Source organism: Ascaphus truei, unplaced genomic scaffold (genome assembly GCF_040206685.1).
Source record: "Ascaphus truei isolate aAscTru1 unplaced genomic scaffold, aAscTru1.hap1 HAP1_SCAFFOLD_2942, whole genome shotgun sequence".
In the NCBI taxonomy this organism is placed as follows: domain Eukaryota; kingdom Metazoa; phylum Chordata; class Amphibia; order Anura; family Ascaphidae; genus Ascaphus; species Ascaphus truei.
The window spans coordinates 1-26,126 of NW_027455904.1; the positions used below are offsets into that span (position 1 = coordinate 1).

General features: G+C 41.6%; 1 protein-coding gene across 1 annotated transcript; it reads right to left on the reverse strand.

Annotated features, from left to right (window-relative positions):
• Positions 1-6,391: 6,391 nt before the first annotated feature.
• Positions 6,392-24,732, reverse strand: LOC142483081 (RPA-related protein RADX-like; the record flags this gene model as incomplete). The annotated part of the gene is made up of 12 exons (XM_075583164.1): positions 6,392-6,572; positions 7,933-8,106; positions 11,033-11,326; positions 13,053-13,141; positions 14,640-14,678; positions 15,857-16,005; positions 16,569-16,729; positions 18,321-18,488; positions 21,101-21,208; positions 22,286-22,408; positions 23,229-23,320; positions 24,553-24,732. Coding segments are annotated over 12 exons (1,726 nt in total), but the record flags the coding sequence as incomplete, so codon positions are not given.
• Between the last annotated feature and the right edge of the window lie 1,394 nt (positions 24,733-26,126).

A 26,126-nucleotide genomic window follows, 5' to 3' on the forward strand; every position in this document is an offset into this window, starting at 1 on the left:
GGAAGACGTAGGACGACAGTAGGGAGTCCAAGGGATGTCCCACGCTGCATAAAGGATGTCGAGGACCACATCCAGGAGATGCCCCTCGCTGGCCCCCCCCCTCCCCTTCCCCCCCTCCCCTTCCCCCACTCCCCCCTTCCCCCCCGCGTCTGCCCTGTTTGTCTCGTACGTCCGTCGTCTCCCCCTGTACATTATCATTTGTTCCGTATGGTAATAATAAAGAAAACGGGAACGTGGTCACTAATACATGACAATGGGTTGTTGGATAATGTATAATCTGTACCATGTCCCAATAAAAACTTTTTGTTGAAAAAAAAAAACTGGCAAATATAAAAGGATATATTTAAAAGATGGTGCTGCCTGTCTCAAAGGAAAAAATAAAAAATCAGTATTCTGCAACATTTGTCTAGAGTAATGTTTTCATTTTCATTTCTATTTCATGTACAGAAATCTGAATTTAGTTTAATTCGCAATGACCATTAAAAGAAATTTAACAAGCAGCATTTTTTAACCTAATAATCAAACGGCTTTGAAATATGCTGACACACAGCTCATTTTATCTCTGCAAGACACCAGCACATCAAAATGAATTGCAAATAACATCTGCACCATGAGCCATCCAAGCAGTTACCATGGACCCAGATATATTTTATGCTCAATTGATGAACATGGTGTTTATTTAAGCAAGTTCAGCAAACATCTCTAAATATTGAACTATTGAGCAAATGAGATATTTGCATGTCCTATACATGATGTACTCAAGGTACTCAACCTTATCCAACTTTGCTCTATAAATATCATCATCCCTTGTCGATTCCCTGCTGGATGAAGGCTGCTCCAATGACATACCAAGTACTGTGGTTGCAAGCCTCTCATCTCCACGTTGCTTCAACACATTTTCTAATTTCATCTCCCATCTTACCTTTGCTCATTGTCTTGGTCTTTTTCTTTCTAGTTGAGTACCATTTCTATCCAACGATTGTCATTTCTTCTTGCAATATGTCCGTCCCACCGCCATTTTAATTTCTTCACCTTTGTGATATCACAGACTTTTGTTTGCTCTCAAAAGCATTCATTCATTTTCTTGTCTTTTTCTGAAATACCCAGCATACATCTCTCCACACTTCTTTGAGTCTGAAGATTCTGAATTATTTTTTCATTTAGGGTCCAAGTTTCACATCCATACATGAGCACGGGCAGAATACACTGGTTGAACACTTTCCTCTTGAGGCACAGTGGATGATTTCCTTGAAAGATTGTCTTATTTCTTCCAAATGCGTTCCATCCCATCTTGATTTTATTATGGATTTCATTTTAAAAGGTTCCCACCCATAGTTACTTGCCGGCTAAGGTAGACATAGTCTTCGACTTCTAGTTCTATTCCATTTATTTTGATATTTGTAGAGTTGACGTCCCGTTGCTCTCGCTTAGAATCACATGGGAGCCAACCGTCTTACTTCGGCGAGATCTCTGATTTGATGCTGGAGGTCTTTTGAACTTGTTGCAAAAATAGCAATATCATCTGCAAATGGTAGGTGACTTAACGATTCACTATTGATTCTGATTCCGTTTCCTTCCCAGTTCAACGTCTTGAATAATTATTCAAGATTTCATGGGAAAAGTTTTGGTGACATGGTGTCGTACTCCTTTGCTGTTTCTCTTGCTTCTTCATGCATTTAAAAACACTGAAGTGTAGACAAGAATCGAATGCTTTTCTCGTAATCTATGAATGGAGTGGTCAATTGCATTCATTACTTTGGGAAAGGACTTCTTCTACGACTTGGATGTCTACTGTGTTGTACCCACTACGAAATCCCGCTTGTTGTCTGGGCCGGGTGAAGTTCATGGTCTGTTGCAGCCGATAAGGAAGTATCTTTGTAAAAATCTTGTAAGTAATTGGAAGTAGTTCTTGAGGTCTTAGTCTCCTTTCTTGTGGATGAAGATTACTATGACATTTTCCTGTTCTTCAAGCCGCATGTAGAGTTTTGCAAGAATTTTCTCTACTTCTTCTCTAGCTTCTTCTCAACTTTTATTTGTAGTACCATCTTCTCTCAGAGAGTCTTTCCATTCTTCATGGATTTTATTGCTTTTGCCAGCTGTTCTGTGAGGACGCATGGTACATAATTGGTGGTTTCTTCTCGCTCTCTCTCTCTGATGGATCATGCTCTGTGTTATCAGACAATCATGTTTAGTGGTCAGAAAAAGTTTGTGAGCACCTTAGGATTTTCACTTATTTCACATATTTAAAACTTAAAATGTTATAAGATCTTAATCTAAGTCCTAATAATAGAAATAACCTGATCAAACAAATGACACATGATGATACTTTTCAACATTCATTTATCCACAAATTATTCAATATACAATATCCATGTGTGATTCAGTATCCTTTAGATTCAGCACCTGGTGGCGTCCCCTTGAGCAGCAATGACTTCAACTAAGCGTTTCCTGTAAGTGCCGATCCATCTCTCACATCGGTTTTGAAGAATTTTGGCCCATTCCTCCTTACAGTACTACTTCAACTCAGTGACATTTGAGGGACTACTTGCATGGATAGTTCACTTCAGGTCCTGCCACAACATTTTGATGGGGTTTAGGTCCGGACTTTGACTAGGCCATTCTAAAACGCAGAATTTATTTTTCTGCAGTCATTCTTTTGTAGATCTGCTTGTATGTTTTGGATCATTGTCTTGCTGCATGACCCACTTTTGCTTCAGCTTCAACTCATGGACGGGTGGCCTGACATTCTCCTCTAGAATCGTCTGATACAATGCAAAATTCATGGTTGTGTCAATGATGGTAAACCGTCCAGATCCTGAGGCAGCAAAGCAGTCCCAAATCACACTCCCACCGCTATGCTTGATGATTGGGATGAGGTTCTTCTGTTTGAACGCAGTGTTTGGTTTTCGCCAAACATAAAGTTTCTCATTGAGGCAATAAGTTCTAGCTTTGACTCGTCTGTCCAGATAACATTGTTCCAAAAGTCTTGTGGATGTGCTCTTTGGTGAACTTCAGCATGCAGCAAAGTTCTTTTTAGAGAGCAGTTGTTTCCTCCTACCTATCCTTCCATGAACACCATTCTTGTTCAGTCTTTTTCTGATAGTTGAGTCATGAACACTAACATTAGCCAAAGCGAGAGTAGCCTGCAGATCCTTGGGTGTTACTCTGCAGTTCTGTGGGACTTCCTGGATGATTTGCCAGTTTGTTCTTGGAGAGATTTTGGTAGGACGACCGCTCCAGGGTAGAGTGGCTGTGGTCTTCAACTTTTTTTCTCCATTTTTCTGACTGTATTGGTAGAGCCCCAAATCATTAGAAATTGTTTTGTAACCCTTTCTAGACTGATGATCAATAACTGCGTTTCTGAGGTCCTCAGAGATCTCTTTTGATTGTGGAATGTCGTGTTTCCTGTATGGTGAAGACCAAACTCACAAAGTTTCTCATGTTTATATAGAGTCGGGCCTCCCAAACTCACCCCTGAAGATCTCTAATTATTTAAACACCCAATTGTAATTATCCCCTTTAATTTAGCTGATAAAACCAGGGTTTCACTTACTTTTTCACATAACCTGACTCATAATTACTCATTGTTTGTCTCATTCATACATCATTTTGTTTCAAAAGACATGGAATTGGTTAATATAAACCCTATTGAATATTTAAGAAAGAAATGGGGTTGATTCAAGAAGGCTATCATGGAAAAACTATGGAATTTCCGTAATTATCATTGGGGGTCACAAACTTTTTCTTGCCACTATAGAATTCCCCAACCCTCTTTATAAGTGAAGTCTTTTATTATGGATCCATTGTCTTGTTTGAGTGTGATGATTTGCGTTTTTCTAATTACAAGTCTCTGCTTTGTCTTTTTTAAGATGTTGTCGTCATCTCCACCACTCTTCCTCACCATATCACAGGCACATTTTCTTACATCTCCAATTATACATTTGTGGATTGTCTTGCATAACTCTACATACTCAATTGTTCTTCTTGCACCTTGGGATCGCTTGAACTCATGTCGTTTCCTTAGTAACTGCCTTGTCTCATCTATTTTCTTTTCCTGTTTATTAGCAACTCCTTTTTTTTTTTTTTTTTTTTTTGCGATTTCAAATGACAATCTTCATAATTGTTTATTAAAGTGTCCCCCCCCCCCCCATACATATTGAGCAAGCTGAAGGGATTTTTCATCTTTTTTTTTGTAATTTGAATGTTAGTGTTTTTCAGGAAAAGACAACATGACATATGGATATAAGGAAGGGGGAAGGATTACAGAAAATAGGGGGGGGGGGGCGCATCAGTGCACAGTTGAAACATATTCGTTATGGTTCGAATTACAGTTATATAATTGATAAATAACCACTGGTTTCAGACCTCCTAAGAGCTAGGGACTAGGTTTTCCCCAGATTATGAGCCTCTAGTAACTTTCTGTTTAAGACCTGCACATGTGGAGTGATGGATTCAGAGAAGAACTGTGTTGCCGTCCACTGTATGTACCATGTACCATACCATACACACCCCACGTACATTTTTAAGTAAGGTGATGCTTCTTGTTAATTGATTTTCTACAATATGTTACTGAGCAGTGCACAGAAGAGAGAACAGAGCCGTGGGCGCAGATGAATAAATGATCACACACAAAACACTCATATTTCCTTTATTATTTTACTCACAATGGTGTTATATCAAGGTTCAAGAAAACCCCTGATGAAATGTACCATACATCAAGATGTCTGCATACAATACAAAAAGAACATTGTACAAAATAGCTTCTTCAATTGGCCCTGGAGAAAAGTAGAATGATTGTAGTTTGTGATGCCTATTAAAGGAGAAATTCATGCAGCTTTTAAAAAATGTAACACTGGTTTGAAGCAAGCGGTCTCCCGACCTGACCATCATTAATTTCAGTCCCGGGGACCCCCTGCTTCTCGAGATACAGACCTCCAAAAAGGGGATGCCGGTGACTGTGCAAAGTTTAAAACTCGAACGTCATATGGGCCAATATTAAGTCGTACCTGATGACGTCACAGCTTACTATTGGCCCGCAGGGCGCGGGAGCTTTGAAACTCCGCCATAATGTTAACCCTACGGAGGTTAGTATTTCCGGAAGCAGGGGGTCCCCGGAGCTGAAATGAATGGGGTTTAGCTCTGGAGACACCCCGCTTCAATCCAATGTGAACAAAATAAAAACGGCTTGGATTTCTGCTTTAAAAAGGACCAATATGAGAATTGTTCATAGTTAAAATGATGGTGTACAAAACCTTTAAAACCTTACAGGTATGTTCTCCCAGGGCACTGTGTCAAAGGGGTCACAGTACATCTACCTTCAAATATTTCAGCGGTTTCGACTATTAAAGCATCAGACTTGGTATGCCTTGTATATTTAAAGCCAGCATGATTTACGTTTCTTATCAGCAAGCCTTTGAGAGACCATCAAATTATAACATAATAGCAAAATATTAAAATAAATTATATTCCATAGTTTTTCGATAACTTTTACTGTTAAATATGACAAATATTTGTATTTTAAAAAGTACTGGAAAACACTTAAAAAAAGAATATGTATTGAATTCACATTATGCAGCAGGCTGAATACACTTTAAAAAAAAATTCAGTAAGTTTTTTATTTTACAGTTAAATTTACTTTTTATAAGTAGGATTCCAGCCTTGAAAAAGTAGCATAATGTGAACTCTTATGTTTTTTTAAATTAAATAAGTGACTTTTTTTTTGTTTTTTATTCAACATTTAACGCCATTTTAATTATTCCTTGATTTCTATAAGAGGCTTTAAACCACCTCCCCAGCAGTGCAAGATCTTTGCAACAATTTCCTATTTGTGATCATTTCTTGCCAATATTTGTAAGGATACATTGTAGTTGCTGAGTTACACTTACTGAAGCAGCCATTATGTTAGTAACACTGTACGGATTTTTACAGATTTATAACTGTAGCATCAGATGATTGCCAGCTTAGGTAAGAATGTATTATTATACAATGTCACGTGCTTTATATAGAAAAATAATAATAAAAAAGTTGGAAAGTAGTATTGCTGCTTTAATACTGTACAATGTATAAACACAAAGTGCAACTTTATGTTAAATTAAGGGGTATCTCAACCAGATCCAGTGGTATTAAATGTTGGAAACCCCGTATTGGAGGGTAACGAATTCAGGTGTAAGTGTTCCACTGATCAAAGAAACACTGGATATAGTTCTTCTACTTTTATTATTACAAATGAATGCTATTCTATGTAGTACATTTTATATTTTTGTGAAAAACTTTTACATGGTTAACAATGGAGCAATAGAATACATTGCCAGTATGATATAAAAAGATCTTTTTTAAATTAAATAATGCTTAAAATAGTAACAAAAAGAAGTCATATGACAAGAGACAGATGCACATCGATAAATCTAATCTAATGCACAGATTTCATACTAGTACATCTGCTTTAGCATTACCAATCGGATTATACACTCTGTTCAGGCAAACTTCCACTTCATTTCCTCCCAGGTGGCAGATGTCCAAGATACAGATAACGTGTAGTCTGTCCAGTGATTTCACAAATTGTACAAGTTCACCTAAAATTCAAACACGTGCAGTGAGACAACTGAAGACTTCTCTAGACCAGGGGAAGCCAAGCCCAGTCCTCAAGGGCCACCAACAGGTCGAGTTTTCAGAATATCCCTGCTTCAGCACTGGTGGCTCAATCACTGGCTCAGTCGAAAACAGCACAGGTGGCTCAATCAGTCTTGGACTGAGCCATTGATTGAGGCACCTGTGCTGAAGAAGGGGTACCCCAAATAACTGGCCTGTTGGTGGCCCTTGAGGACTGGAGTTAGCCACCCCTTCTCTAGAAACACAATCATGTACTCCTCCCTTCCCCCCTATTTGCATACAGCACTAAGCAGAAACGTATACATATATTTCCAGAAGCTTGGAACGGTTACCTGGAAATGTCGCAACCTGCAATTAAGGGTGGATTTTACAGTCATTTCTAAAAATCCTGCCGATGTACCCAACTGGTGTTTTGATAAGGAGGGGTGTGAATAGATTTTATCACTGGGGTGGAACACACAAGTTTGAACATCTCTCAACTTCCTTTTGTAAAAGAACCTTTTTATTTTTTTAGGCATCAACATCCGAATGTTATCTTATTAAACATATCGCTGTCATTAGTGTTATATCCCTTCTCTGCCCCTCACATCTCAGCCCTAATTTCTCACTATACACCTGCTCACCTTTTGAGTTCTGCTCAAGGATGTCTTCCGCCTACGCTTTTTGGGTGTCTCCTGACTATAAGCTCTCACTCCCTGCCCCACACCTATGGAATGCCCTTTCCATCAATATGCGACAAGTGCCGTCCGTCTCCACCTTTAACCCTTTACGTGCCGGGTGGGCCACGGCACCAGAGTGGCACTTCCGAGCACGTAACCGCTTCTTCAATGTGCTCGTGTGAACGTTGCGAGGGGAGTCCCCGTCCCCCCCCCTTCCGGTCCTCAAGCGTTTTGATGGCCTCACGTGCTCCTAACACGATCTCCCAAAGCTAAACGAGCAGGACATTTTTTGTTTGATGTAGCTACGTCGTCATGTGGTCCCTGGAATGCCAGACTCTATGGCGTAGTAGCTACGTGCCAGGGCACCCAACGAGTTAAGGCCTATCTTAAAACATATCTCTTTAATTAAACATTTGGGTAGCTACTGTGGTTAATTCTATATATATCTCGTTTGTATTTACCATGACCCCTCCCTTGCCTACGCCTTTTATAAAACAGCGCCAAAAAGATCAGCCCTCATAGGACTTATTTGGGGATAATGTAAATCAAACAACACAATGCCGCGGCTTCTCAAACCCCAGAGCAAAAAAACTCATGGCTCAATGTGTAAAAGAGCCATCATTAGGAAACAAGAACCCATTCTCAAAATCTGCTCATCTCTTACCATGAAGGGCCAACCTCTGCTGGTCTGTCCTTTCCATATTCTCACTTCCGTCAGTGTCAGAAGCGCAGGGAAATTGGCGACCGTTGGGAACGTAGTTTATACCAAATACAGGAGGGTCTTCAGAACAAAATACAGGCAGGGATAGAATATCTATTGCTACCTTTTGATTTATACCTTCAAAGAAAGAATACAGTAATGGATATAATGAGTATTTGGGATAGAAATATTTCATACTAAAGCAGGTGTGTGTATTACAAATCCATGGCTGCTTATAGAAGTGAGTAGGCCTTCAGAGCAGAGAAATTATTGCAGTGGAAAAAAAAACAAAAAAGTGCTGAGATTCTCTTGCTTTAAATAAATTATAACAAGGTAATAAGTGAGCCAGTGCCACACGGCCTTATATGGTTTTTGGAGACCTTTGGACTTCCTAGAAATGTGTAAAACGTGGCTTTATTGAACCAAATTGCACAGCTGCATGTTGCAAAATATTTCACTATGAAGACTTCCAGGAATAGAACAAAGAAACGTTCAAATATTTCTGCTCTCAAGATAGCTAATTACATAATAGATGAGGTTGAAAGAAAAAAGACATACGCCCATCAAGTTCAACCTATGCTAAATTTAGCCGACAGATGCCTATCCTATATTTGTACCTGCAGTATTTTGATCTAGAGGAAGCCAACAAAAAAAAAGCTGTGTGTGCTGTGCACGCGCATAGTAAGTGAAACTTCATTGACTTTTGTCACAGAAATTGACTTATAACGCGCGTGCTCGGCACACATGTGTCAGTGTGTCAGTCAGTGAGTATGTATGTGTTTGTTTGTGTGTGTGTGTGTCAGTCAGTGTATGTATCTGTGCCGGTCAGTGTATGTATCTGTACCGGTCAGTGTGTGTATTTGTGTCAGTCATTGTGTGTGTGTGTGTGTGTGTGTGTGTGTGTGTGTGTGTGTGTGTGTGTGTGTGTGTGTGTGTGTGTGTGTGAGTGTATGTCTCTCTCTCTCTGTGTTGTGTGAATGTCTCTCTGTGTCGGTCAGTGAGTGTATGTGTGTCAGTCAGTGTGCGTGCGTATGTGTGTCAGTCAGTGTGCGTATGTGTGACAGTCAGTGTGCGTGCGCGTGCGTCAAAGTGTGCATGCGTCAGTGTGTGTGTGTGTGTGTGTGTGTGAGTGTATGTCTCTCTCTCTCTGTGTTGTGTGAATGTCTCTCTGTGTCGGTCAGTGAGTGTATGTGTGTCAGTCAGTGTGCGTGCGTATGTGTGTCAGTCAGTGTGCGTATGTGTGACAGTCAGTGTGCGTGCGCGTGCGTCAAAGTGTGCATGCGTATGTGTTTATTGGCAGCAGTACCAGCATCATGAATGTTGAGCGGGTGGGGGAGCTCACAGTGGGGGGGAAGGAATAGGCACATCATTCAGGGGCGGTGTTCGGTACATCACTGGGGTGTGCGTGCGTGTGTCAGTGTGTGTCAGAGTGTGCGCGTGCGTGCGTCAGTGTGTGCGCGTGCGTGCGCGTGCGTCAGAGTGTGTGCGCGTGCGTCAGAGTAAGTGTGTGTGTGTCAGTCAGTGTGTGTGTGTGCGTCAGAGTAAGTGTGTGTGTGTCAGTCAATGTGTGTGTCAGTCAATGTGTGTATGTCAGTGTGTGCGTGTCTGTCAGTGTGTGTGTGTCTGTCAGTGTGTGTGTGTCTGTCAGTGTATGTGTATCTCTCTGTGTGTACCGTATGTCTCTCTGTCTGTGTCCTGCCCCCTCTCTCCTGACTCCCCCCACCCCCGACGGAGCTGCGGACCCGGGGGGCTCAGTCTAAGTCTTGTGAGCAGATACCCCCCCCACCCCCCGGCGGCGCGCTCAAGCTCCCCCCTTCCCCACCCCCCGGCGGCACGCTCAAGCTCCCCCCTTCCCCACAACCCGGTGGCGCGCTCAAGCTCCCCTTCCCCACAACCCGGCGGCGCGCTCAAGCTCCCCCCTTCCCCACAACCCGGCGGCGCGCTCAAGCTCCCCCCTTCCCCACAACCCGGCGGCGCGCTCAAGCTCCCCCCTTCCCCACAACCCGGCGGCGCGCTCAAGCTCCCCCCCCGGCGGCGCGCTCAAGCTCCCCCCTTCCCCACCCCCCCCCCGGCGGCGCGCTCAAACCACCCTATTCCCAGGCGCCGCTGCCAGCCGCTTCTGCGCATGCGTGGCGCGCGGCATGGCAGTGGGCGGGGAACGGCGCCGCAGAGGAGTCTCCCGCCCGGCGGCAGAGGAGTGTCCAGCCCCGCGGCAGAGGACTCTCCAGCCCGTGTATCCTGTGGCAGCAAGCCCACCTGCGGAGGTATGTGTATGTAATTATGTGTGTTTGTTTGTGTCAGTGTGTTTGAGTGTGTTTGCTCCGGGGGCAGGGGGACTTGCAGGGTGACAGAGGAGTGCAAAGCCGGGGCCATGAGTGTTTGCTCCGGGGGCAGGGGGACTTGCAGGGTGACAGAGGAGTGCAAAGCCGGGGCCATGAGTGTTTGGTCCGGGGGCAGGGGGACTTGCAGGGTGACAGAGGAGTCTGTATGCTTCTGACATAAGAGGAATAACAGCGGTGGGACCGGAGCAGCTTCAGACAGCTGACGGAGTTCCCCCACCAGCGCCTGACGTCACTGGGACGTATAGTAGCGTTAGGAGCGGCGGCGGCGGCTATTGCCGCCGCCGCCGCATATGTCTGCGGCCGTGTGGGGGGAGCGGGGGCCATTAGGAGCGGCGCCGGCGGCTATCGCCGCCGCCGCCGCCGCATCTGATTTGTGGAGCGGGTGTGATGTCAGTGTTGGGGTCGGGCTGAGCCAGAACACAGCCCGGCCTCAACTGCCAGCACTGACGTCACATCCGTTTCATTTCTGTCTCCACAATTCTTTTTTGCCCTAGTTTGAATGAGGTGCCACTAAGGAAGTTTCACTTCAAAAACCCCAATGACACATCATCTAATGATATCTCATAAGGGGAAAAATAAATTCCTTCCTGATTCAAAATAATGGAAATCAGTTGCACTGCATGTTCTGCCACATACAGACCCACATTCCCTTCCCTTTGTCAACTTTGCCAAAAGTCATTCTATTGATCATCTTCATTGTAAAACTGCATGACATTACTCACCGAGTATTGTCAGTTCGTAGTGACCAAGGACATCGGCAGTCTTAAATTCTTGAATTTCCCCATTTGATAGACTTGGTTTTGCTGACATTTTCGCAGGGTGAAGATTATATTGGTACATGAGAAACTCCTTGTGGAAATAGTCAAATTTTCGCGGGATGCTTTCTGGGAATACATTGCTATAACGTAAGTGTTCCTCGATGGTATCCTTGACATCGGACCATAGTGTACTCTCCCATGGACCTCTAGGAGTTTCTTTCATTGCGCTCTCAACTACATCATCAGCACTTTGTTCAGCTGTTAAAAAAAAAACCACACATTTATTTATTTAGATATTGCAGAGAGAAATGATTCCATCAAATCATCCCTCTGTTGCAGAGATTAGTGCTAGAGACACATCTGAAGCAAATAAATGGAGCAGAATATGCAACAGGAGCAGTAATACACTGCTAATAATGAAGCATCCCAATAGCCTGGACTCCTGGCTACTGCCCCACACCCACAGTTACTTCTGCCAACCATTGTGACTACTCACTGCCATCTACTGCACTAATTCTCTCATCTGCCATCTCTGTAAATCTCCTAACATAGCACTTAGATTGTGTGGAAGAAACAAAACTTCAGCCTTGATTTAGGAACACAGTCTACCAGAGACTTTTATTATTGCGTAGCTACAGCAAGAGAGAGGGGGAACAGCAACATAAGCTGTCCCTCTGCCCCAGCTCTCTGCTCAGAGGCAGGAGATTTCACGATTTTGTAGTTCCACACAATTAGGTGGGCTTTTCCACTGATAATCAGGGACCAGTAGAAAAGTCTTATGGTTGGATAAGAAGACACTAGTTCTGAGAATAGCAGACTGAAAGTAGGTGAAAGGGGAATAAAGCACATTCCTTTATACACCATTCACAAAAACATGCTTTACCCATCATACATTGCAGTAATCGATCAAGAGTCTGAGCACTTATTCTACAAATGTATGCTCTCCGGGGCAGGGATTTCCTTTCCCATTGTTTGACTTTGTTGCGCTTATTGTATTATAATTCCCTGTACTGTATTGTCTTTGTAAAGCACGGAGTACACTGTGGGCGCTATATAAATAAAGATATACATGCATACATACAATAAGGCTGTCTGAGGAAAAAATATATATGTACGTACAGCAGTTCAGAAACGATATAGACATACACAATAAGAGATCACATTTATATAAAGGATTTCACAGAAGCACGCAAGCATCAATGGTGTATTTAACTTAAATGGTGCACATATTTTTACAGTTGCTTTACAATGTACAAGGGCTGATGTAAAACTATAATTTGTAAGCTATAGCTGAAGCTAATATTTACAAGATTGATTGCAGGGAACAGAAGAAAAATAGCCCAGTTGAAGAGCACAGCTGCACAGATCACCAACAGACAAATACAGTATACACCAAGATTAATAGAATAAATCAACTGTAAAAAGAAACCGCGGGGGGGGGGAAATGTGCTTACGACAAAGCTAGACCATACACCTCAGCTGTGCAAGAGGCTGGTAATGAAACAAGCTTGTAAGTGAATTTATCAGATGTCATAAAAAGTATCTGATAATATTTAGTATTATATAGTGCTGGCTATGTATGCAGCATTGAGCAGATAATTGTTCAGGCAGAATCACAGGGAGAACAGAGTTCACCTGCTTAAAGACTATCGAAAGCAGGGGTGGCCAACTGCAGTCCTCAAGGGCCACCAACAGGTCAGGTTTTCAGGATATTCCTGCTTCAGCACAGGTGGCTCAAGACTATGCCGTTTTAGACTGAGCAACTTGATTGAGCCACCTGTGCTGAAGCAGGGATAACCTGAAAACCTGACCGGGTGGCGGCCTGATCTAAAGCTTCTCCTTCAGCCCAGCCTATTCTACTGACGATTCAAAATGTATGTAAAATGGAATATTCAGAGCAATTCTGGGTATCTGGGTACTGAAACCAGTCTTTGTACACGTTGACGCATTATCAACCACTGGAAGTGAAAATCAAATACTCTACCGCCAATAGAGTGTTTTTCGTGGACGCCCGTGTCCAGTTCGTTGCTTACTTCGTGCACAACATTGTTCTTTTCAGGTGCAACAAAATGACTACGAGAAAAAACAAACAAACATGATTGCTTTGTGAAAGCCGGACTTGTAGACATCAGGCCATTAACCATTCCTGCTGCAAGAAGACCCATATGCTTAGAAACCGTCCTGCAGCAAAAACAGGCTACATGAATACACAATTACTATTGTTTCATTACGTGTGTGTGTAATGAACATAAACTATGTAAGTGGGGCCTTTCCATAATGCAATCGTGTACTCGACACATTTCTACTGCCCTAGCAAGAAAATCTCAGATTTCATCCCTTTACTACAGGGGTGGCCAACTCCAGTCCTCAAGGGCCACCAACAGGTCAGGTTTTAAGGATATTCCTGCTTCAGCACAGGTGGCTCAATCGGTGGCTCAGTTGAAGACAGCACAGGTGGCTCTTCAGCATAGGTGGCTCAGACGAGTAGCCACCTGTGCTGAAGCAGGGATATTCTGAATACCTGACCTGTTGGTGGCCCTTGAGAACTGGAGTTGACCACCCCTACTTTACTGTATTAAAGAAACAAAAGAAAAAATGCACGATGCCTCAACTTTTTTACCTAGTCACATTTTACACTTTTTAATATGTACATTTCAGCAGCAAACCATGCAGACATTTAGGTATTTAACTAGAGTAGGCATGGGCTGAGGAAAAGGTGTGGGTGTGTGGGTGTGTGGGTGTGTGGGTGTGTGGGTATAAAACTGTTCTTCCACTCATTAATACAGGAGTAAGAACAGTTTCTAATTTAAGGAAAGCTGAACATTGTTGAACATGATGCTCTGTAACCAGTCTTAATCCATGTAAGAATAGCCGCGTAATAGGTTCACCACACCAATAATCCATTCCAAATATGTAACTTGGCAGATAGGAACATAATTAGGTGTGTCAGGTTTATGAGTTAATTTGAAAGGATGAATTGTACCACTGCTAAATGGCATGACTTACTGGGAATTCAGTCTATGACATTATAAAAGGAGGGATTAGGATGTATAAAGAATGTCCTATAGTCTTGTCAAGCAAGGTTAGGAAGTCTATGTCCCACCCACGCAGCCACAGCAAGATAGTGATATAAATATGCCATTTTCCCAATATAGCATCAATACAGGTAAAATAGACAAAAAAAACCTCAAACATAACAATGTTAAATGAAGCATTAAATAACCTCTCTGCTATTTTCAACACCTGTTTCATAATGCAAGCTAATAAAAATACTCTGTAGACGTAGGCCTGAAAGCTTTCGTCTAATATTAGAACAACACATATAGAACAGTTGCTCATACCTTTCAGCAAACTAGATTTCAGTAATAAAGTTATAAACGGTTTCTTAAGTAAGCCACAATCACTGATTTTTATGCTCCTACAAAATCATTTGACATCAATTATTATCTGCTTCTTTTTATCAGCTTTTAAATAGAATACAAAGAAGCAACTTGTAAATATATACAACAAATACCAAATATGAGGGTTCGCAATGTAAACAACAAATTCTAGAAATGCACTGCGTACTTACTTATTCCATTCTTTTGCAGAACGTGTGAAATATCCTTTCCTTAGGGGAAATAACCAAAATGGACAAATAAGGAAGTGTGCATAATCTTCAAAGAGATCAAAACATCAACATGTGCAACTAAAATAATATTAATAAAAAATAAATCAGCCTATGAATACCCTCTTGAAAGACTTCTTGTCCAGGCTACCAATATAATTTATGATACAGTTCAACCCCGTTATAACGCGATGCGCTACAAACGGATCCACTTATAACACGTCTGGTGGCTCGAATCTACCTCCCGGCACACATGCACTTGACCAGATCCTAGGGCCTAACTTGCCCTGCCGGCACCACCATGCAACTTCGACCCAGATCCTCTAAAGCGGCGCTGCGCGAATGACGTCAGCTGTGGTTGGGGGATTTTTATTGAACATTCAATGCTTTATTGCTAACGGAGACACACACACATACCTAACCCGTGGTGCCGGATCCCCAGCACCCTACGAAGCTGCACGGGTAAGTCCTGGGTGGGGGTGCCGCCGGGTCTGGGACAGCTGGGAGAGTTATCCTAGCTCTCCCCCTCCAGCAGACGCGGAACACCTGATTGAGGCGGCCATTTTTTTCCCTTTGCGATCTCCGTTATAACGCAGCCTCATTATGTGGACCCCAAGCACCGTGTTATAACGGGGTTCAGCTGTATTGTGTTTATGAAGCATCCTACTGGTAATCAAAAATCAAAGGACAACCCCTAAAGTTATTGCATGCCTTGTCCCAGACTTGTTGGACATATTTGGAAGAAACCCTGTTGGTAAAAGAACCATGGTGTCAGATGCTTAAAGACGCAAAAAGGGCTTCAGGAGATACTTTACTCAGTAGGGGGTGCCGGTATCTCTTTTAAAATGTAATTGCCCAGGTCACGCGGGACAAAAGGAAGCCGCACCGGATGATGTTATGGTATCCTATTGGACTGCGGGACATTTAAACGCTGCCACTACGTTAAGCGTACATTTTCTCTGACTGCAGAGATACCGGCAGCCCCTACGGAGGTAAGTACAGTATCTCTGGAAGCAGAGGCTTCCTGGAACAGTTATGCTTCAACGACCCCCTACTTCAATCCTGTAATAAATAAAATAAAGTGAAACCCGTATTGCTGCTTTAAAGGCAGTATCACATTGAATCCTTATAAGTACAGTACTGTAATATCTGAACAGTGGGCTATATAGACCATCACTTACCGGCTTACTACTGCTTGGTGTGGTCTTTTTCTTGTCCGTTGATGCTGCACGTGGAGCTCCGAGCTCCCTCGCTGACCCTTTTGAACTTGATCTTTTGAAAGTCGCCCTGTGTTTCCAGAACTCTTTGGGAAAGAAGGGGGTACCCCATCCTTATAAAAAAATGTATGAAAAATGCCATCTTGGGCAAAACCATACTCGTACTTGTATACACTTTGTTTCTTAAATGGTGAGCTATATTGCTTAATTAACCAAATCCACCAAACTGCATTAAACAATCATTCAGTCGGTGTAACTCAGCAGCTACAATGTATCCTTATATTACAAAGGTAACATTATCTATTGCTACAGTTTGCAGCTCAAACTGCTGGGAATGTTGCCAACAAATTATCACGAACAGGAAAGTGTTTCAAAGATCTTGCACTGCTGGGGAGGTGGGATAAAAGCCCGCAATAGAAATCAAAGGATGCTCAGTATATTAAAACTCATTAGCAATGGCATTAAGAGTTGAATAATAATTTTTTAAAAAATGCAGTATTTATTTAGCTAATACTACAGAACTGATTTATTTAAATAAAAAAAACATGTAGAATATTACTTGGATTGCTCATTTAAAATGAATGAATCCCACTCATACCTTTTGCTGTGGGAGGGGCCTTCTTTTACCCTCCAACAGTAAAACCATTAACAGTAACAATTGGAGCTGTATTGTTACCTGACAAGTTTCTCTTTCAGAAGTATCTTCCATCACATTGTTGCACTGTACAAATCTTAAAGCGGTAATCATTCCCTGAATAGCAAGGCGCTTGTGCTCTCTGTAATGCAGATTTGCTATTGCCTTCTTTAGGTCATTGAAAGTTGTTAAAATCGACTGAACTGTAAAAGAAATTAATTCACTTGACATTTAAAAAAAACAAATCTAAAATCGATACCAAGTACATACATCTGTTATTCTTCAAACACTACACTGTATTACAAAGTCAAATCTGTTTTTGTATATAGAGCAGGAACATCAAACTCAGAATAGGTTTGGGTTTGGGGCAAATTCTTAAATTCGACTGCAAGACTCAGGCCGCATCATCAGAGGGGCCGAAGGAAATAAAGAAAGTAGCTGACGGTCTAACTGACTCGCAGAGTCACTCTAACCTACGCATCTGTGTTTGCCTTGTGGTTTCCTTATTAAAGCTGTGCAACATGCTGCATTACAGTAAAAACATCTCTCCTCTCCATCACCCCTCCCAGCCAAACAAACCCCAGGGCCGCGTGCTCGACAGGCCTGATCTAGATCACGCACACCTGAAATATAATGTGTATTGTTATTATCCTCATCATCATCATAACCACTAACCTGCCGACTCCTAATCAAGTTAGTTAAGCAAGTAACAAAAAAAACCTCTTGCCTCATTCAGGTCTTTAAATGTTTCTGTAGGTTTTGGGAGCAATTAATTAAGCATGGGAACAAAGATGAGCCCAGAATACAAACACTGCCCTTCCTTTATAAATTAAAAAAAAAAAAGAGATAGTATGGTTGAGAGATGATGTATTTTTTAGCCTCTTCTTATGGCAGCAAATTGTTGCCAAAGATCATTATTCTTTAAACGCAGAACAAATGGCACAAGACATACTCTTACTGGAGGTTCGCTGGGGGCTTAAACTTAACTGAAAAAAAGACAGTTATAGCTCAATAAAATGATAAAGGCAGATTTAGAATGTCATTTTTAATCAAAGAAACGATTCATGAGTGCATTTGCATAATTATGGCCGTGTTTGAATGGGCCTCAAAGTGATATCTTATTTCTCTGTGGTCAAAATCTGCCACGTGCTTTCACATAGTGACCGAGAATAAGGAACCAAAAGGAACAGTAACTCTAAGGCATTAGTTTTAGGTATGTGCTCAGGTAGATAACATTTCTAAATCTCATGTGAGCAACAGCCACTCTGATGTCTGGTGCAGTCTCCAAAAACACTGTGGTCCCAATGGACATTGATGGGGACACCAAGTACAACACTTCCTATTATCAGTCTGGCTGTTACTATCCAACAGGCTGTCTCTGTATGTTCTCCCAACATACCACTTAGACTGTAAGCTCTTCGGGGGAGGGACGTAATTTCTTCAAGTTTACATTTATGTTTCAAACGCTTATTCCCATTATGTCATGTTATTTAGGTTTGTCTTTTACTACTGTGAAGTGCTATGTATATGCATGACGAGAGACAGAGAGAGAGACAGACAGACAGACAGACACACACATACACATTTTAATACAGTGAAGCTTGAACAATTAATTTAATGTCAGATAAAGATTTAAAAGTGTCCATTTGGTACCATTAACCGACTTATTGCTAAGAGCCAGCAATTTTCTCCTTATATGCGTAGTCCCCCATAGCTGTGACTGGGCTAACAACTTTTCCATTCTAAATGAGTAGATATTAGACCAAATGATCACAAAATGATAACCGCACCTACCCTTATTGTCTTTGCAATACTGTGAGAAGGTTGCTGGCGTCACTGGGTGGGGATGGTAACCCCCAATGACCGTTTTCTTCATGAGATCCGCTTCCCTTTGAGTTCTGATCCAGTCTATGAAGCGTTTGACTCTGTGATCGGTGGTGTATGGCTGTCCTTTGTGGCAGCCTATGCAGAAAGAAGAAGAAACCCTCATGTGAATGAAAGAAAAGAACAAATGCACTATCTGGAACTGCCACTTTTTTTTTTTTTAGATAAGCTGCATTAACTACAACAACGGAAGAATTCCCCCGGGGGGAAGCAGGTAGCGGTGCACACCACAAATGGATGGAGGCTGGATCACTTGAAAAAACTTTATTTGTCTACCATGACAAGACAATGAAAATCATCATCCAGGAGCAGGAGAGAACACTCTAAAGCGTTTCGCGCATAGCTCTTTGTCAAACACTCCTGCGCAATGTACTTACAATGAGTTAATATTAACCCCTTACTCAATTGCAAACAATTCCACTGCCACCACCCAAGAAATATGTGAAATGTGTAATTAATATATATCTGCCAGGGTCTCAAGTGCACAGTTTTTTCTATAATAAACAGGGACCTAACACATAAAAATTTGTTGTAGCAAAATGTGTCAGAAAATGGAAATCCTCTCTACAAAGCGTGCAACAGTTCATTCAGAGCCCAAAGCATCACTTATTTTGTGTGTGTGTGTGTGTGTATACACACACACACACACACACACACACACACACACACACACACACACACACACACACACACACACACACACACACACACACTGCTTTAGATTACAGAAAAAGATTACAAGAAATTACAATAAATGTAGAACAGTTTCTTAAAATAACAGGATAAAACAGAAATCCCTATACAGTACGCTACCATATATTATAGGTTTTCCCTCAGAGGTCTCTGGCGTAGCCCACCCCGGTCGTAAATCAGATGCGAGATGGACTGTTTTACGACAGAGGGGGAAAAACCTCCTAAAAAAGATTACTAATTTCTTGCCTCAATATATAAACGCACTCATAACTTCCGGTCTCTAATACTTAGACACACATGAATCATATCAATAGATTGAGGCACTTATGATGGACGCAACAAGACTAATTATGACCATCTTGCTCCTAAATTTGAGTGACAAATGGATATCTGTCCTTGGCACCTTTTACCCATGGAGTGTGTGGTATGGTTTGGTTTGTATAATCACAATGACAGATATGTACCTCCTATTATGCAAAGTATATAACGTCACATGATAGTTGGATGACTTTATTAAAAATGACACTAAGGCGTGAGCTGTTTGTCACCTCTCTCTGTCATGCACAAGGGGTATCTCAGGAATGTTAAGTTTCCTTTGAGGCTGACAGCCGGGTATCTGGCTATCGTTTATGGCCCTCTAAAATACATATATTTCACTTTTAGTGATAGCCCTCCCAATTGAGCTCTCAAGTAGTAGATCAGCACAGACCCAGGAAGGCTCTTGCCCTGTCACAAACCCAATATATTGTATTTTAAGACAAACGGTAACCACATTAAGCCCTGACGCACCGGATTGATTAAAATACATAATATCTCATGATATCAATCCGGACAGGACGGTTTACACATCTGAGTGCTTTTCACCTCACTGCAACTCCAACATTCCTTTGTAGCAGCGAGGCTGAAAGAACATACTGTACAATGTTGTGTTTAACTCGTCTGCATGGGCGTTAACAAAACCTAAATTTAGTAGTGAGAGAATGGCGAGGCTTCATTCTGTTTGCCAGTTCTACCATTCGCACAGGATCCCCAGGTGAAAAAAAAAACAAGTTCAGTTTCATCCTATGGAGGCTTCTGAAGCATTTCTGAGCCACATCGTACTGTACAATAAAACTTGGCAAAGCTCTGAAAATGCAAGTCACATGGTGGTTTATAAAGTAGGCGTAGACCTCTGACTGCTAAAACTGGAGGCTGCAAAGAAGCAGGTAACATGTTTACAGCATGTCCACAAATTAAATACCCGGTTCTTCCATTGCTCTTCGACATTATCTTGCTTCAAATAACCTAGTACAGGAGTGGCCAACTCTAGTCCTCAAGGGCCACCAACAGGTCAGGTTTTAAGGATATCCCTGCTTCAGCACAGGTGGCTCAGTTTTTGAAGCAGGGATATCCGTAAACCCTGATCTGTTGGTGGCCCTTGAGGACTGGAGTTGGCCGCTCTTGACCTAGAGCATCCTTTCTAATGCCTTACATGCTTAACATACCCTATCAAGAAGGGCAAAGCAATGGGGAAACCAAACCTGCAGGTTGCTAGGCTGTATAGGGAGAGGTATTAGCAGCAGAAAGAGGTAGCGATGCCACTTTAAAGAGCATCAGTGAGTCCAGTTCTGGACACCATATCCCCAGCAGACCATAAATGAGAGATCGTGCAAAAAAAGGGCTACTACAACAGTAAAACTCCTCAAGAGATCGGGGGTTCCACAAAATACTGGAGTGAAGCATATTTCAGACAAAGAAATTATACTTTCTTCACGGAAAGGGCGATGGATTCATGGCGAAGCCTCATAATGGAGGTGTGAGGCGGCTAACACAGTAAGGGAATTCCAAAATACTTGGGAAAGACAAAGCTATCCTAAATATAAAAGCAAAGCCAAGGATCAAATAGGGACTGAGGTTTTTACAGCGGGTAGGAAAATAGGCAGACTGGGTGGTCCAAGTGGTTCTGATCCGCTATCAAATGTTCTACTTTTCTAATGTTAGCTTCTTGGTTTCCTTACCCGATATGAACACCTGACTCTCATTCGAGGTTGTGAGGTATGCAATGCTAGGAGCATCCTCAGGACATTCTCGGATCACTCGCATCTGGGTGCACACCAAATAAGACACTACAGGAACAAAGGGAAAACAAGAACCATTAAGAACTGCACACTTTGGCAGGGGCGTTAGCAATTCATTACAGAGCAATTTCTCCTACATTAAAAGAACAACTTATTTTTCACACTATTTAGCATAGACATGAATTCTACATTTGCTTTAGAGCAAAAAACAGCTTAAGTGCTAGATGGGCCAGAAACCCAAACAAATACGTTGCTGGCCTCTCTAGCACTGAAGAGGTAAAAAAACAAAATCACTATGACATGAAATGGAGTACGCCAAGCGTGGCCAACATCAGTCCTCAAGGATCACCAACAGGTCAGGTTTTCAGGATATCCCTGCTTCAGCACAGGTGGCTCAATGTGACGAAGCAGGGACATCCTGAAAACCTGACCTGTTGGTGCCGTTTCAGACCTGGAGTTGGCCGCCCCTGGTGTATTGCGTAACGATCTCAAACCTGGCCCAGTAAACCATAAAGCTATATTAATATGAAACTTGAGCTTTGTAGAAACCTGATTGAGCCACCTGTGCTGATGCAGGAACATCCTTAAGACCTGTTGGTGGCCCTTGAGGGCTGGCGTTGGCCACCCCTGGGGTATGTCATCAAAAATTCTAGTGAACTTTATTAATCCAATGGAACAAAGGGACCTGCGTGACTCCCTCAAAATTTTGGCTTACAACACTATTCTATAGTTTGTATTTCAAACTTTCGCCGAATGTGAATGTCAATGAGAAATTCCGAAAATTAAACGTAATTGTGGTGTGGTAGAAATACATTTAATCTTAAAGCAAATATTTCCTAAAATCCCCTGCTAGGTTATACTGTATGTCATGTCTAAGTTTACAGAGTTTGGTCAGCACTATTTGCCAATGATGTACGACTTCTTAAAAAAAAGAAAAAAAAAAAGAAAGAAATTGCTAAAATTATGACTGGCATTGTAAGTCCTAACTTTATCAATTATTTCTTTTTTTTTTATTATCTGGTTTCATATAAAATACACGAGACAATTCATTTCCCAGCAGGGTTTGTAAAAAAAAAAAAAGGAATTGCTAAGTGACAGCAGTATTCCCACTGGCGCTGTACATACTTGGGTGGATTTGCTCGAAAACGTCCGGCTGGGAGGTCGCAAAGATCTCAAGTAGAAAAGGCTGGTCCGTGGTTCCATCAATCATCTGAACCCACCGATATAACCAGAAATCTTCACTATCGTCTGCAGAAGAGAAAACATAACGTTTTAAAGGAGCAATGCTACCTTCCCCCTTTTTTTCTTTTCTTATTTGTATACTGTATGTAAAGCGTGTGACAATGTATAATTGTACATTCTTACCTAAGCTGGCAATTGTTTGGTGCTCCTGTTATACATCTGTCAAAATCCTGATTGCGTGACTAACCTAATGGCCGCCTTTCAGTTTCAATCAATCCTTCAGTCAATATTATTTAGTACTAAAGAACGGATTTTTTTTTTTTTTTTGAAACCCCATAAGATTTCACATGTTTTGCCGCTTTAAACACTAAACACATTGTAGGCTAAAATAAATATTCAGAAAAGGTAGAACATATAGCGCTGGGACAAACATCTGTGGGGGGGAAATAGAGACAGCCCCACTCCCATTTGCTCTCTGCAAATTGCCCCCACATATAGGAGTTCCCAATCGTAGCAGTCTGAACATCACCATTCCCATCAACTGGCTGTCGGTTCCTTTTCCACCTCCAGCTTACAGCTCTAAAGAACAGCAATCTTGTGAGTTCTTTCAACAGAGAGCTGCTGTTCCATTGTCCCCCACAGGTGATCCGTTCGCTTGGCTTCCTTGTCCCCGCGCTACAGGTTCTAGCTTTCCTGGACACGTAGCTTTCTCTCTGGGTGAGACCGTGAACCTGAGCTGCAGAGACTGATAAGGAATTGCAGTTTTTTCTTGGTCTATTTTCACTTGCTTTGTTACAAATCCGTGATTTTGTTGAACGGCTTTATTTCCTTTCCTAAAATAAATGTTCAAGGCAAAAGTCACAACGGATCGATACAATTTAAGTACCTCTCTTTCTTATTCGTTCGCCTCTTCCTACGTAAGTCACAAGCCCGATGACATCACAGACTCGATTATGAGGTAGTTTGTTTAACTCCAACCTATATTTAAAAAAAAAAAAAAGAAATGATTACATGTAGAGTGCTTTTTTTACTTGGACTAGGCAATTATATACATCAGGCTACAGGAAAGGATATAACTAGAATTCAACGCTTGTTGCATGTATGAATTACTAGGTAGGAATTGTGGACACTGGAGTAGGAGAAATAATGCCCTAACCTAGACCCATAGAAACTGAAGGATAGAAATTAAGGATAAAGAGAACAAAATAACGACTTATCATATCCCAACAGAAGTTTAGCAGAACTATTGCAATATATTTATTTAGGATGGCTGACGAATATATATTGGGTATTAAACCACTGCTTCACACACATTGATATTTTTTTTATATAGGCTACGGATAATAGCATATAGGTATAGTTAGAATAGGACAGAATACACTAAATGTCAGCCAATAAAAAAAAAAAGTTAATAGGTGAGTGAGTAATGCCCCAAAATATGCTTGGAAAAGTATAATATATATACACATACATACATATACACACATCTCTTATGATCATAACACAGGTTAAAAAAAGTATGAAAAAGCACAATTTATACAGAAGAGGATTTGATCATTGTTGTTAGGCCACAGATTAACCAACTATTGGTCCAACCGTACTGCAGTTTCTGTTTGAGAAAAAGGAGTGAAACAAGTAGGGTGTGTTCCTCTGGGCCCTGCCAATGTCTCTGCGGGTGCCATTATTGACCTGTATATGACAGATTAACGTTGCCCTTATTACTTCCTTCCTGTGGGGAAACCCGGGAAGCAAGAACAAGAGGTCTAATACTGCTGATATACAATAAGATCACAACATGTGCATGAGGCGTTTTTTTGTATGCATCTATGTATATATTTATTTATATAGCGTCATTAATGTACATAGCGCTTCACAGCAGTAATACACGTGACATAATCATATAAAGAACAAATAACATATAATGGGAATAAGCGATTCACTGTCCCGAGGAGCTTACAATCTAATTGTTAAGTAGGAAGAACGTACAGGTACAGTAGGAAGGTGTTCTGGTAAGTGCGTCTGCAGGGGGGCCACGGTCGATGTATGTTTGTGTGGGATTGGGTTTCTCTATAAACTGGGGAGATGTTTCCAATATATTTGTGTGTACTTAAGCATACACTGTTAACCAGCACTTGAGAAGGGTGAGCCTATAATATGTCCATTTACACAAGTGGAGTCACAGAAAGAAATGTAAAGGCAGGCTCATTTACCTTGTGATAAACTGATACTTGACATCTGGCAATCTCCACTCAGGTTTCACGAGCTTTTCTGGGATAATATTAAAAGTGGATGGAGGATCACGGGCATTCAAGCTGATTTCTGGAAAAGAAAATGCACAGTATAAGAATGTGTATAGGCTGTTTGACTCTGTCACTGTACAGAACAAATATCTGTCGATTTTACAGAGCCGTGAACAGGAAGCGATACGTTAATTTCTGCGTTCCAATGTAATGAGCAAGTAGTATGATGTGTAAAAAGGGATTTTCCACACGCAAATTGAACTTCACAGCTCTGCTACACAAAGATCTCAAGAGGTTGAAATTATCAAGTAACTCGGTCCTGTACAGGTACTAAATTATGAATTATTCAAATTATACAAGCGTTTGCTCAGTTGTATTATTTCATGTTTCTGTGAATCCGCTCGGGGCATAAATATTCTATATTTGGAACGGACACATTGGAACACATTTCTTGCTTGAAGACACAAAGTGAATATCTATGATATTGCTTGTCCTAGGTTTAGAAGCAAACTTTGATGTGTAATAAAAAGTACAAGCAGACCACTTAATCCATCAAGGCTTTACTTCTCAAGAGATTATATATATATTTTTTATTATTATTATTTATTTAATTTTTTTTTCTCTAAAGACAGGACACTCACTCACTTTGTAGTTGGTAGAATTCATCCTGGGTGCATACCGTCCAAAAGTGTCAGATGGAACAGTAGAAAACAGGACAGGTACTCCAAAATACAGAAAGGCGTTTTTTTATTGTCTCAATATTTTGGCTCACACTAGGGTAAGAGTGGGAAACACCAGTCCTCAAGGGCCACCAACATGTCAGGTTTTCAGGATATCCCTGCTTCAGCAAAGGTGGCTCAGCCACTGATTGAGCCATCTGTGCTGAAGCAGGGTGTGACAGGGTGAATGAACGTCACCAGCCATATACCTGGCAAACCTATGTTTAGGCTTGCAGTGCAGCAGTGACGAGGTTCAGTTTCAGTTGAGAAGGGCTGCTTAATTAGTCTGACCCCAGCTGCATAATAAAGGTGTTTTAAAACACCCAGGCTGTACACACATGCAAGCTAGCTGGTCAGGAGACAGGACTGATATACTGAAGAGATTACTGCTATAAGGTCTGTTTTTCAAAGTACATGTGTGATAACTGTCTGTGTCCTGCATGCTGAAGAGAAGCTGCCTTGTTTTCTATGCTGAAGAGAAGCTATTTTGTTTTTGTATGCTGAAGAGAAGCTATTTTGTTTTTGTGTGCTGTATGTTTTTAAGGCTCAATAAATAAGCCTTATCAAGAGAACCAGCGTGTGTGGTTGCATGTACCCTGCAACACAGGGATATCCTGAAAATGTGACCTGGTGGAGGCCCTTGAGGACTCGAGTTGCCCATCCCTGAGACAATAAAAAACACATTTTTGTATTTTGATGTACCTGCCCTGTTTGAGATAGATATAGATATATACATACACATATACATCACAATGTGACAGTGTGGATTTCTATTGGCTGCCAGTGTGAGCAGTTTCCACTCTCCCCCCCATCCCCCCAAATAAT